Raw genomic sequence first — 14,055 nt, 5'->3', positions numbered from 1 at the left:
GATTTGGGTACAAGCTGCAAGAGACATACCGTATTTTGTGGGGAACACATCTTCATCAGTTACCAGCTTCTGCACAGAGCTCATGACAAAGTCAACATACTGGGGGGCGGTGCACTTGACCTTCTTCCCCCGCTCGTCATACCAGTAGTATTGTCTGTAGGGACAGAGACTTTGGTCAGGGTGACAACCCTGCCAAATACCCACCCCAGTGCAGGCTCCCACTCATACAGTACAAATACAAAGGCAGTGGCAGTCGGGTGGGCAAGCTATATACAACTGTTCCAACAGGACACAAAGAATGCTCAGAACAGCATCTGAGCAAAGCAAGGGCCTCATGTACAGAACCAAGAGTGCAGGGAGCCCCATGTGACACCTTCATTTTGCTTAGTTCTGCAGATTTTACTTCTTTTAAATAAGTCTGTATTTATTATAAATAAACCCCTTAAAATTAATTGGGCACAGATATTTGTCTAGGAGGTGGCCTGAGACTGATCAGAGAGCCTAGATCCTTGGTGATGCCCTATTCCTAGAATAAGAAGTCACACTTTCCCCAGGGGAAATAGATGCTTGCTGTAAAGTGACCTGACCCCAGGAGGCCCACCCCAATACTCTTTAGCATGGGGTTGCCAGTCCTCCTATGACTGCCAGTTCTGAGAAGATCAACATCAGGGATAGGAGATACTGGGTGTATAGAGTTCCTGGGCCTCAATCATGTGCAAAGTCACAGTTATTCTGTGTTCTGCCAAGAGAAGCTGGTGCTACCCTTGATGCACTGCCTGCTGCCCCCTCAGGCATCTCCTTGGGAGATCTTGGATGAAGGTCTCTCACAAGTCTCTGCTATCTGGCCATGCTGTGGGGATGTCACACCACCTAGGTGCCCTGGATTCAAGGGCACAGCATGCTCCTCCAAGCTCCTGCTGAGGGCCTGTGATTCATTCCAATTGGGGACAATTATTGACCACATTGTTACAAATGTTCTCATGGGGAGAATATGTAAATACAAGTTTTCATGTCTCTAAAGCAAAAGCCAAGGACAGGGTTATTGTTACAGCATGTTTGTACATCATTTCATGAGAGTGTGTCAACGTTATCACATGTTATGTCACCTGTACCTTACCAGTATGATGTGTGCTCCCCAACACCTAGTTCTGCAATACCCAATGTGGGTTTCATTATGTTTCTTTAACACCCCAGTGCTGAGTATCTTCTTAGTGGCTGACATACTGTCACTGGGGCAACTAGTCCTTCCCCATTCTTGTCAATCAAACTGCTACCTGCATGCTGCTGCACTAAGAATTCTCTGCATGTCCCAGATCCTAATTCTTGTGCAACAGATGCTTCCCAGATGTTTCTGCATAGTTTGTGTTTGTTCTTTCTCCTCAGTTTCTTAGAGCAAAATTTCTGAATCATCATAAAATCCAATGGGCTGAGTCCTTTTCATCAGTGGACTGCTCCTTTGACGTAATGTCCAGGGGCCTAATGCTAGGTCACAGAGATGTTCTCCTGCCCTCTAAAAGCTTTGTATTTTGCCATTTCTGCATCACGCGTGAGGCTTAAAGTTGAGGTACTTTTCCTTTCCTCTGTGCAAAGTTGCATTTCAGAGCCACCGTTGGGAAACAATACTGTGCTCTCTCCATTCAGTTTCATTGGCCGCCTTCATGAGAAATCAACAATTGTGCTTTTGATTTTCCTCTGGTTGCTGCTCTGACCCACTACCGTTTGTCTCACCTCTGATCCACACTACACTCTTATATCACTGTGGTTGGCAGTGTAACTTCAAACTGTGCCTCCTCCAGCTGCACTGTTGTTGTGGCTACTCCAGCTACCCGTGGCCATGTAAATTCCAGAACATACCAGTCTAGCAGTTAATATCTCTGAGGAGTTTTCAATTGGGAACACATTAAACCACAGATTTATTGAACATAGATCTGTATGTTCAGTTTGTTGTCTTCCCATCCATGAACACAGTGTGGTTGTCTTTGACTCACTGTCCTGGACTTCTGTGGTTTCCAGAAACAGAGCCCTATGAATGCTAAGTTTATGCCTAAGCATTTTGTTGCTTCTAGGGCTATTGTAAATGGTTCTGATTAGTTAGGCTTTCAATCATACACAGCTAGCATGCAGACCTTTGACTGTTTCTGTGTGCTGACTTTGCACAGTTTATTTCGTTGCTGGACTCCTTCAGAGTCTCACAACTGTGTTCTCTGCAAGGAGGACAGCTGATTTCTTCTTTTCGGATGTGGACTTTTCCTCCCTCTCCCTTATCTCACTGAACTGGATGAGCTCTCAAGTTTTCTTCTCCAAAGAACAGTGGACTTCATGCCAGCTGTGTAATAGCTGGAGAGGATTTGGCAGTTTCCTAATTACCTCTGTAACAACTGTTGGATTCACAGTGAACTGTTCCGATTTCTTATGTTTATAATTCCGATCTTCTGTCTCATCTAGTATCAGTTTTATTGCTCTTTCCAAGCAAACATGCATTCCCCTTATTGTTTCTAGAACTCAACTTGAATGACTTCCACTCTTGTTTTATGATTTCCTTTCTTCTGTCTACCCTGGGTTGGTTTTGGTTTTGCTCTGAAGTCTTTGTCTGAAATACACACTTGGTGTTATAAACTGTTCTCACTGCCCTGCTACAAATTGTTCTTTCTTTTCTTTATTTTTGCATTTTCTTAGACAGGTTCATTTTGTAGTCAGGACTTGTCTCAAACTTAAAACAATTCTCCTGCCTCAACTTCCCAAGTACTGGGATTACAGATGCAAGCTATCACACTTGACTAGATCTCACAGATTCTGATACTTTTCATTTTACTTGTGTTTAGTTCAAACGAACTTCTCATTGCCCTTGAGATTGTTTTTTCCCCCCCTGACCCGTGGATAATTCAGGAGTGTTTGGAACTATGTTACTTCTCTGACACTGATTTCCAGATTAACTCTACAATGATCAGATAACTCACTTAGTGTGACTTCAACTCTTTAAAAGTTGCCAAGAGCTCTTCTGAGAGCCAGGGCATTATGTTTGGTGAACACTCCTTGTGAAGTTGAAAAGAAGGTGCATTTTGCTGCTAGGCTGGTATAGTGGATTTTAATAAATAAAGACTACCTGAAGATCCAAAAAGCAAAACAGCCAGCCACTGGCTCTTACCTCAACCTCAGTCTGAAATGGTGATCCTCCTCCTGGAATCTCAGTAGGAGACTATGTGACTGAGAACTGTTTCCTCCCATTTTATAATCCTCTCTAGAGCTGGGATTAAAGGGATTTACCGCCCAGTTTCTATGGCAATTAGTATGGATATTGGGGTTAAAGGCGTGTGCCATTATGACTACTGAGATTAAAAGTGTGTGTCATCATAATCTGGTCTGGAAGGCTAACCAGTGGGACTGTTTTACTCTCAGATCTTCAGGCAGTCTTTATTTATAAAAACACAATCAAAATCCACTGGAATGTCCTTACATGGCACCTCGGCCCCTCTGCCCCTGCCCTTCCCCCTGCAGCTGGTGGTATGCTTTGTGAAGCTCTGCCATCTGGCACACAGGCAATGAGGAACACTACTGGCCTGATGAACAGCCCTTTCCAACTCACAACACAGGTTCCTTCTGTAACCTGGCTGATTTTGAGTCTCTACTGCTATGAATAGAGCTACTTTAGCTTCCATTTGTTAGTGTTTTCTAGGTTCCATCTCCCATCTGCAATGGTTAACTTTACTACATTACTGCATTTAAAGTGCTGCAATGAGCCAGGAGCAGGTGGGTAGAGTGCACCTGTGATCTCAGCTTGGCAGATAAAGGCAGGAGGATGCCAGCTCCAGGTCAGCCTGGACAGAATGGCAGAATTCTCTCTCTTATAAAACTTTAAACAGGGCTGGAGATGTGGCTCATTTGCTAGCATGCATAATGCTGAGTTTCAGCATAAATTAACCAGTCAATCAACCAGTCAACCAAAATGAATGGCATATAAGTCCCTCAAATCATTGTAATGATCCTTACTCCTAAGGTCATGATAATAGGTAGTGTGCTATTCATGAACTGAGAAGCTCTTCTCAGAACCATGAGAAATATACCAGTGCTGTTCAGTAGCCTCCAGGACCCTCATTTGGTTACGGCAGTCCAGACTGATGACGGTGAGTGTGTTTCTCATGGGGAAGCTCAAATTTAATTCTACAAGAATATTTTCATATAAATCTCTTGGAAACTCTTATGCTCACATTGTGGCGGTCACTCAGCTGCTGGATTTACATTACCATGTTGGTTTTCTGCTTGTTCTTGTTTTGATCTTCATACTTCTGTGTTCATGCTGTATTTGGGGCTATATTCCCCACCCCTACCTTTTTAACGATTCCATTTCAATTTGGTTCCATTATAGTTCTGACTGGATGCTTTCATGTCAATGCTGAAGTTGCTTAAAGAATTTCAAAGTACATGCATGACTTTTCATGCTCAACATTTCACTCTGAGTTTGGTGTCAGCTGGGAAAAGTTGGTCACTAACAGGAAGTGGGCACCTCTCGCCTCTCATGGCCATTGCTTATATGTCCTTTCTCTGAATTCCGAGAATGTGTCAGACCACACTTGATTTCACTCTCCAATAACTTCTGAGAGCTCCAGAGAAGAATCTGTAGTTCTCCTGTTGCTGTATCCTTTTGTGCTGTCACACACCTGAAGAACTGGTTGGAACTCTCTGGCAGTAGGTCAGACAGCTTGCAGTGGTCCATTCAATTGTGCTCCTCAAGGGCATGGCTGCTGGATGTGGAATGTGGAGTAATGCTTCTTCCCTGTGACACGTGAGACGTGGGGGTGCTTCCCCAAGTCCCACAGTACTGCCTTGGATGCTACAGGGCCTTTACTGTGCTTGGTGTCTGGGCTATTTCACAGGACAGTCCTTAAGGATTCACTGAACTCTGTCAATGTAAAGGAGTCTCTGAGGGAGCTGTTTAGCCATGTTTCTGAATGTGTCTTATCTCCCTAGATCCCAATGCTGGCCTTTTGGGGTTATCCTGCAGGTGCTGCAAGGATAAAATGAGAGCTGGCCTAATGCAGAAGATCCTCTCCAACCTAGGTAAACCTCCAGGGCTGATGCACAGCAAGAAGTTCTGTGGATTTATGACTAACCCACTTTTCCTTTCAAACTAATTTTGAGTTTCCATAATTCCTTGGTCTCACATGATTCCTGCAAAGGGATTATAGTAGGAATTAAGTGATTCCACAAAGTGAGCAAAAGGTAAGCTCAGCTGCCAGACTCAGCCTTCTGTGTGCATTAGCATAGTCACTCGTACCATCAACCCAGGGCTGTGGGCAGACATGTGCCATCCAATGGCTTTCCTATGCAAAAAGCAAGATGAGTTATCTTGGAGACCCTGAAGGCACCTGCATACTACAGCACTGGATATACACATATACCTAGAAGAGAGCTGTCAGCACTAGACCTGTTCAGGAATTGTCAATAAGACACCTCTACTAATAGAATGAGACAATGAGCACTCTGCAGGTTCAGGGGCCATCTAAAAATGGCCTGCCCTTGGCACCTGATGGCTCTTTAGCATCTTTTATGCCTCAGCAGAGACACGCTGGACACCTGGCCCCTCACATATAGAAAAACTCTGCCTAGCCTGAGATTGTACAGGGACTCCACTTAAGAATGGAGTCCGAGAAGCCTAGTAGTCAAGACAGCAAAGTCAATCACAACCCATCCCACATTCCCAACAAGTGCTATGGCCAGGCTGCTACTCACGTGTTGCACACAGCCATTGTCTGACACGTCTCTCCTGTGCAAAATTCTGAGATTGTGCTATACTGCAGGTTGATGTGGTGAAAAAATGTTGTTGCTGGAAGAGAAGCAAAGGGCCAGGTGAGTAAACACCCCTGCTCCAGCTGGCGTGATAGGGAGTGGGTTCAGCTGAGTTCAGCCTGTCCATGGACCACTGCTCTGGGGGTACTTGGTACTTGGAGATGGGGAGAAACTCCCTGCCCTGCAGCTGCTGGACCCGCCTCCCCACCCGCACGCACTGTTGCTGGCCAGCCACTCGTTGAGGTCGATCTCCCGGGGCAGCACTACCAGCTCCTTGAACTCAAAGTCGGTAATCCTGGACTTGGTGTGCTCTGGCTCCAGGTATACTTTCTTCTCTTCTGAAGCAGTTTTCTTGCCGTTTGGCTTAGCTTTAGATTTCCTGCCAAGAAAGAAAGGATTTCATGGTCACCTCATGTCCCAATGTGGGCCTAAACCACAGGGGAAGGACCCTGCACACATTGGGTTAATTAAATCAGATGCAGGCAAGGAGAGACCACCAAAGGCCAGACTGCTCAGGGCAACTGAGTGGCCAATCCAAACGGTCATGACTCTAGACATTCTGGGGGACAGTACTGTGGACCTGGGTTGCAACACAGGCATGACAGCAGGGGGCAGCACCTGGTGCCTGAAACATAAACCTCTTTCAAAAAGCTGCTCTTCCAAGGTGAAAGATCTGAGGGTCTAAGAAATGTATATATAAAGGTCTGAGGGTCTGAGAAAGTGTTTTAGTGCATGTAAATAAAAGTTCTGAATGTATAAGGAAGTGATTTAAGGTAATGAAAAAATGTTTCTGATTTCTTTCCCCTTTATGCTATTATTACATTAAGATTTCAAAGGTTCAGGAAACCTATACCCAGTGGTTCAACCAGACCACTCACAAGGTGGGGTATGGAGACAGCTCACCAGCAGGTTGCCAAAAGGAGATACTGTAACACTTCAATCACTTTCTAAAATGCCTGTCCCCTGTACTTGTTTTCTCTATGATCAAACTAGAAATTACTGTCGACATTGGTCAGATACTTATGGAGACTGTCTTTATTGGTCCTGTAGGAGACATAATGCATATTCAGGAAGGCATTCTACCTTTTATTCAGAATGGAGGATCTTTTACATCCTAATTAAGAACCTACGGCCTCCTAGATAGAAAATGGCGGTCACTGGTAAACTTTACTATATAGTAGTATCATAGCCGTTCATCAGGCATGATCAAAGTACAGAGGGTACACACCCCACACTCTCAGCCCCTAGGTATAGACATAGCAGAAATGGTCCAATGCTCCTGATATCTCTAATAATACCCCTCTTAGAGATCCCACCTCCCTGTCACACCATCTCTTGTTTCAGACCTTACCCTCTATATATCAGCTACTGAATAACACTCTGACTGCTTGGGAGAATGTTGACTGTGTGTCCCTCCTGGGTCAAACTCACAACCACCATTTGTGGCCTTGCCCATCGGCTTATCAGACTCTTATTTCACCAATCATTGCCAAATATCACTACCACTCCATCTCCCACAGCTCTCTCTTTGACATCACAGATTGCTTTAACTTTTGTAGGCACACCCGATTCCACAGACCTGAGGCCCTATGCCCAAAAATGTCTCGATTCCCTGCAGCACTCAAGTTTCCTGTTGTCTACCCATTGGGTGGTCTGGGAATTGTGCCCTTGTGTCCTTTTTTCCAAAACTACAGGCAGTACCCGGCGAAGGACCCCTGCCAATTCACATCACAGGGTTTATAGCAGCATGGCATGACAAATGAATGATTCAGGTCCTATGCTTTCTCAAAGTCCTTGGTATAACCATTGGCATCGCCACTGAAGCAGAGAGAATGACTTCTTTCCTAGCTATTTACCACCAGTTTTCCCCTAACTTCATCCAGGATCTCCAATGGGTGGCTCAGACCATCTTTATTCTCCAGGGCCAAATAAACTCACTGGCCACTGTAATACTACAAATCCACAAGGGTTAGATTTACTAACTTCAGACAGAGGTGGTCTTTGTCTCTTCCTTAAGGAAAAATGTGCTTTTATGTCAACCAGTTGGGTACAGTAAAAAATAAGATCTAACAACTCCAGACGGATCTCCAAAACCATAAGAAACAGCTTGATGCCTCTGGCTAGTGGATCATTGACAATCCAATAGGGAATTTTAACCCCCTTTCTCCTCCTTTTCTTAATCCTACTAGTCACATCCTGCCTTATACATTTATTGTCTAGATTTCTTCAACAACAGATCCAAAAGATTTTTAACCAGACTTTTAATCAGTTGCTATTACAGGATTACCAGCCCCTAGCTACAGTAGAGTCAGAAGCCTACAACTCCTAATTATACCTTGCTTGCCCCCATTCAACAGAGAGTAGTCTAATGGTACTGTTGCCCTCCTTTCCTGACTCCTGATTGTTTATCAATTGTAAACAAAAAAGGGGGATTGTAAGCCCCTCGAGGTGTGTTAAGTGTCAAGTCCCGCCCTTGAGAACCTCCATCTGCCAGCTCCCCCCCCCCCCAATACACAACACAGCCCCTGAGGACCTCCAACCATCAGGTTCCACCCATAGAACACTCTAAGGATCATGATGGCTTGACCTAGACCCTATAATGCAGGTGGCCAAGCTCCTACCTACAGACTTTAAAAAGCCCAAGCTCTGGGAATCCTACTAGTTACATCCTGCCTTATAAATTGAAATCCCACCAATCTCCAACCTGGAAAGTTGTGCCCGCCCCCTCCCCCCCCCCCCCCCCCGCAAGAAACCCAACATCAATGATTGTCAACCTTCCTAATGCTGTGACCCTTTAATACAGTTCTTCATGTTGTGGTGGCCCTTGACCATAAAATTATTTTCGTTGCTACTTCATACCTGTAATTTTGCTACTGTTGTGAACTGTAATGTAAATCTCTGATATGCAGGATATCTGATATGCAATCCCTGTGGAGATTTCAACCTACAGGTTGAGAATCACTGCCCTATAAAGCCTGCCTCCTATTCAGTTCTTTGCTGTTTCTCAACTAAGCAGAGGCAGCCACTCTCTAATTCCTTTCCCAATAAATCTCTTATGTGAGGTTTGTTGTGTGGTGTTACTTTGTGGTATTCCTTGGTTCCCAATTGCCAGGATACCTCTGCCCTCAGAGCTGTAACATTACACAAGAGCTTTTCTGAGCAGAGGCTCCCACAGGCTACACCAAAGCTCTACCTTCCAGGCAGGCCAGTTCCAGGAGGATGCACAGCTACCATCAAAGCTTCAGAGAAAAGACCACCCATGGGAGGTAGTAGGTTGCCAACCCATAAAAGGGTACCCAAAGACAGAGTACTCTCCCCAGTAAAGGACAAGCTCCTCCTTTAGGTCTTGCTGATATGTTCTACCACTGAGCAGTTAGGGTGTAGCCATACCCACACAGGGCACAACACCCCCACCTTGTCACCCTTCATGGAGTGACCTTGCAAGAGATAACAACCCCCAAGGTTAAGGCTCTGCCTCAGCACTGAGACTCCTTCCACTAGTCCCCATGTAAAGGCAGAGGCAATAAGAAAATCCAGTCTCCTCCCAAGCCAGACAGCACAGGACTCTTTGCTAAGCTTCTACCTTGTTTTGAAGATTTTATAATAAAATTTTTTGCTCTGTTAACAGTGGGATTATTATGTCTATTTTTGAACAATAAACATTTTATTATTACATTTTTTTTAAGACAGGGTTTCTCTGTAGCTTTGGAGCCTGTCCTAGAACTTGCTCTGTAGACCAGGCTGGCCTTGAACTCAGAGATCCACCTGCCTCTGCCTCCTGAGTGCTGGAATTCAAGGCATGCACCAGTGGAAGGAAGGAAGGAAGGAAGGAAGGAAGGAAGGAAGGAAGGAAAAAAAGAAAGAAAAGAAGGAAGGAAGGACAGACGGACGGCGGACGGACCTGTTTTCATTCAATAGAAATCCTAAAGCCATGGAGTGGCACCCCAACGACATATATGTGCAATTCCCTCAGGCCAGCTACTCCCCAGACACTGGTGGAGCACTGAGATAGGGTGTGCCCTTTAAGAGGAGGCCTGCAGTGCCCCATTGGCAATAACTACCTGGCCTGAGTGCTTTATGGGGCACTAGCCCACCAGAAGACAGATGATTCTGCTGAAATCTCTTTTACGTAGCTAAGTCTGTACCTGGTCAGAAAGATTTTTGACCTGAAATCTCCCGGATGAGCTCCTCAAGGCAGTCAAGTGAAAGAGTCTGTAGGTTCCTGGCTGGTCATGTCAGACCCACACACTGGAAATCAGGTTCTTCTAGGCACTGACCATACAATGCTAGAAACAAAGGAGTTTCTACCAATCTCTGAACTGCCAGCTGGCACCCACACATGTCTAACATGTTCAGGCTCACAATGAGAGTACTGGATGAGAAACCTGAGAAGCACTATGAGTGTTCCCATAGTAAAGCTGAGTCTTGACCTCATGTAATAAAACAAATTCTTCAGTAGTGAACATTCTGACTTCTAACATGTCAGGTGTAAATTGATACTGGCATTAAGCCTTATGATCAGAAAAGGATAATTTTGATCAGAAACTCTCAATGTGGGATTCAGTGGGAGATACTGGACAGCTGGAGGACCAAGAACAGGAACACAGGCCTTCTCTATAAGGCAACCAATTGCAAGGAGCACTGGGCTATACAGAGCCTATAACAGACCAGGGGATTACAAGGAACAGATCTAACAGAGGAACCCAGAAGCAGTCTCCTTAGAAATGCCCACTCTGTTCCACAAGGGTAAGAAGTCAGAGCATCAAGCAAAGAAGAACAGTGTGTTAAAGGCATATGTCTAAGACCATGGCCTCCTTGCAAACACGAGGGCTGGTGGGGTGTGTGTAGGAGGTGGCCTTTGGCTCAGATTCCTACCATGCCCACTCCAGGTTAGCCCTGCCTGTCCAGATGAAGTACAATGCAGGCTTCAGGCCAGGGCACCTCTTATATACCTTTCTTTTTGACCTGATAACACAGGCAATTAGACCAGCTACCATGCATAGCATTAGGAGGCAGCCTAACTTGGCTCTGAATCCTGTCTTCCACAGCTCTGGAAGGCTAGATGGGGGTGGGGTGAAAGGTCTTTCTAACTGACTGTGACCTATTTTTTCCTTTCTTTGCTTTGAAAGGTTGCTGATGGTTTATTTAAGAGAAAGAGGAAAGAAAAATGTTCCCTGAATGCCAGGGAAATGTTTTCCTTTCAGCTTCTCATGGCAGAGCTTAGCCTTAAAAGGCGATGTGTGCTCAGCCTCCGGGGCAGGGCCAAGAGCAGCCAGAACCAAGCAGTGGACAGGACAGGGCACAGCCCAGCCTTGAGGTTCCTGAACCAGCACAAGCTCTAAGGGAAACAGCACAGAAGTCTGTTAGGGCCGAAACACAGGTGTGGGTGTACCATACAGAAAGTGGGTACTTCAAGTCCCTCTGACAGGGGCTTCTAGAGAGTCTTGCAGCCCAGCAGTGTGGGACTCTACAACTCCAGGAGTTGTAGATAAACCCTAGGAGGGGCTCTACCAATGTCTTTGGGACACATCCACTCCCTGTCCTTGGCATTTCTCTGAACCTTTGTCTCCCACTACTGAGTTCACCTGCTATTTGGTCAGAATACAGAGATCTGCTTCTCTAATGCTGGATTAGGCCTGTAGTGTCCTCAAGACTAGCAAGCTACCTTCTATCTTCTGTGTGTCCTATCCTAGAAGTCAAGAAAGGGGCTGGTAAAAGTCAAGCTGTCAAGCAATGTCCATGCTTTGGGGCTTGAGATGCTCACTTAAAAGCTAAAGGAAATAAAAATAGGACAACTAAGAAGAGCTGATGGTAGGAAGCAGCCATCACCACAGCTCCTGAGCACAGTTCAGGACCCATTCAGGGAGGATGTACTATGAACAACATCCTGCCCTCACACCCACTCACAGTTGCAAGGGAGGAGATAGTTCCTTCAGGCAGAAGCTACTCCCCAACCCTGATGAGGAAAAGTGTTCCTGAAGGGCCTGCCTCACTCTGTAATGGCGCCACAGAGGCTTGGGGTGAAGTCAAAAGGCGGCAAGTAGATGGCATGCTAGACACCACCATGTTTACACCAGGCCCCAAGTCTTCCCTATTTCAGTCACCTCCCCACTTAGCTACTGTCCCCATCACAAAGGGTCAACCTGGGACCCAGAGCATATTGCACTCAGCGACATTCTCCTGCCAACCTAAATTTCCCAGTCATAGTCACAGAGCCCTCACTCTGGCAAGAGGAACAAGAGGCAGCCCAGGGCCCAGGTTCTACTTGAGGAAGAATGTGGCAGGTGCTAGTGGAACACTAGCAGGACATCAAAGTCCAAACTCCAACTTCTCTCATTTCCCTGAATCAGTGGGGCTTAGCCAGGGCACTAGACTCATTTAGAAAACCACTTCTAGCTCCTTTGCCAGTGTTTCTGTGTTCACCTGGCAGGATGAGCAAACATCTTCCAGGATCCGAGGAGAGCTAGAGACCATGGCATCAGTGGCTAGCCATGCTTGCATACAAGCTTGAGGTTACAGACTCTTCCTGCTCCCCTTAAACCACTCACCACAGTTACTCTGTAAAAGGAGGATTATGCAGCCAAGGCCTTGAGTGTGAGCAGCACAGAGACTGTCTTAAAGGGACTAGTGAGTCTAGGCAACACCACATCCACACAGGTGCTATGAGCTCCTGGGAAGACACTGCCAAAACAAAGTCCCCAACAGTGAGGCTGAGGCTGGCCCCCAGTGAGTAGGTGGACCTACTCATAAAGTAAAACACCTACATTAAGAGTTATCCAGGCTCTACCAGAATCACCTTCTTGCCTCCCACATTTCCATCTGGCCTTAGCCTCCTTCCCCCTGCTCCAATGCCTGTGCTGCCCACAGTGTTCTGTCCACCTCCTGCCCACATTGCAAACTCCCCTGGTCCTCTAAGACCTCATCTATCAGACACACACACACACACACACACATACACACACACACACACACACACACGGTATGAATCAATCCTGGTTGATAGTCTGACCTCTGAGGAGAAACAGAAATTTGCAGGAAAAAAAAATAAGAGAGAATCAATTTCTGTGGCATCTGTGGTACCAAGCATGAGGCTAGGATGGCTGTGGGTGTTATACTGGGAGGTAGGCTAGCAGCATCTTTCTGGGACCGGGATGGTGAGATGTTACGTTGGGATGTGCTCTTGCTTAGCCTACATGACCTCGCCACAAGCCCCCATTTAGCACACCACCCAGATTCCCCCAGCCTCTGACCCAACATAGATGCTCATGAAGCAGAGTGCTCCAAGAGAAAGATGTTCAGACTTGGGGGAAGTATACATAGCAAGTCAAGAGGCTGAAGGGCTTAAGAACACTAAAGTCTGAGGATAGTGGGGGAGGGGATACAAGAGTCTTGTGGGAAAGTATATCACTCAAAGGAAGTACGAAATATTGAGTGTGAACAGCTCAGGTCTCTAGAGAAACAGAGAATGTATTTGCTTCCCACCCTGCCACCTGACCAGTCCCAGTTGGGTTAACATTGAAGGGCTGGATAAAGTGGGGATTTAGCAATGAGGGATCAGAAGTTAACATCTAGAGGCCTGTGCTCAACATTAAGGAAGGAGATGCTAACACTGAGGGGCTGGGGGATAACACTGGAGGAGGGTATGGCAAGGGAGCAGGAGAATGAGGAGCTTAAAGATAGATACAATTCCTCCCAGGCCAGATCTGAGAAACACTACTATCAGGCAGAGTGCAACTAGATGCTAAGAAGTCTGGCTACAGTCTACTCAAAGCACTAACTTCAAGTTTATAATGATACTTTTTCCCAGTGTAGGGCCCCTGGGACAAAGGATCCAAGCTAGCATAGCCCTCACAGCCCAGCCAAATACTCCCAGGCTCTCCCCAGCCCCTCAACAGCTAGTCTCCCACCACTGAATTGTGAGTATAGGGAAGATACTTACCTCAGGTTACCAATTCTTCTGCAGCATCTATCTGGGCCTAGGTCTTTGTGGGGCCCAAAAATTTCATTTCTAGACTGGAAAGCCCATTCTGGACTAAGTCCTCACTAACTCCACTGCCCAATACTTGGCCTCAGAGACCAAGATGGGAAGACTCTCCCAGACCATCTCACTACACATGTTGGCTGGGGTCATAAGCAATGGAGAAGGTTACTGGAGCTCTCTCTTAAGAGTATTCTGTGCCCCCTATCCAGAAAGGTTAGTAGCAGCCACAGACAAGGCACACTTTCACCGGTGTCCTTAACCCAGTAAAAGACCCACTCACCTGAAGAACA

At 46.1% G+C, this 14,055-nt stretch overlaps 1 protein-coding gene across 3 annotated transcripts in view; it reads right to left on the bottom strand.

Moving 5' to 3' along the window:
- Mob2 (MOB kinase activator 2) overlaps nucleotides 1–14,055 on the bottom strand; it is a 56,531-nt gene that overhangs the window by 1,670 nt on the left and 40,806 nt on the right. For all 3 annotated transcript variants that reach the window (XM_041667108.1, XM_041667107.1, XM_041667109.1), the window contains exons 2-4: nucleotides 6,003–6,163; nucleotides 5,728–5,821; nucleotides 30–154 (exon numbers count right to left, since the gene is read on the bottom strand). In XM_041667108.1, coding sequence (XP_041523042.1) covers nucleotides 30–154; nucleotides 5,728–5,821; nucleotides 6,003–6,163 — 380 coding nt within the window. The remainder of the gene's footprint in view (nucleotides 1–29; nucleotides 155–5,727; nucleotides 5,822–6,002; nucleotides 6,164–14,055) is intronic.

This window comes from Microtus oregoni, unplaced genomic scaffold, assembly GCF_018167655.1.
Source record: "Microtus oregoni isolate MIOR12 unplaced genomic scaffold, Mior012 000016F_ref0000370, whole genome shotgun sequence".
NCBI lineage: Eukaryota > Metazoa > Chordata > Mammalia > Rodentia > Cricetidae > Microtus > Microtus oregoni.
This window is presented reverse-complemented; position numbering and strand designations above follow the sequence as displayed.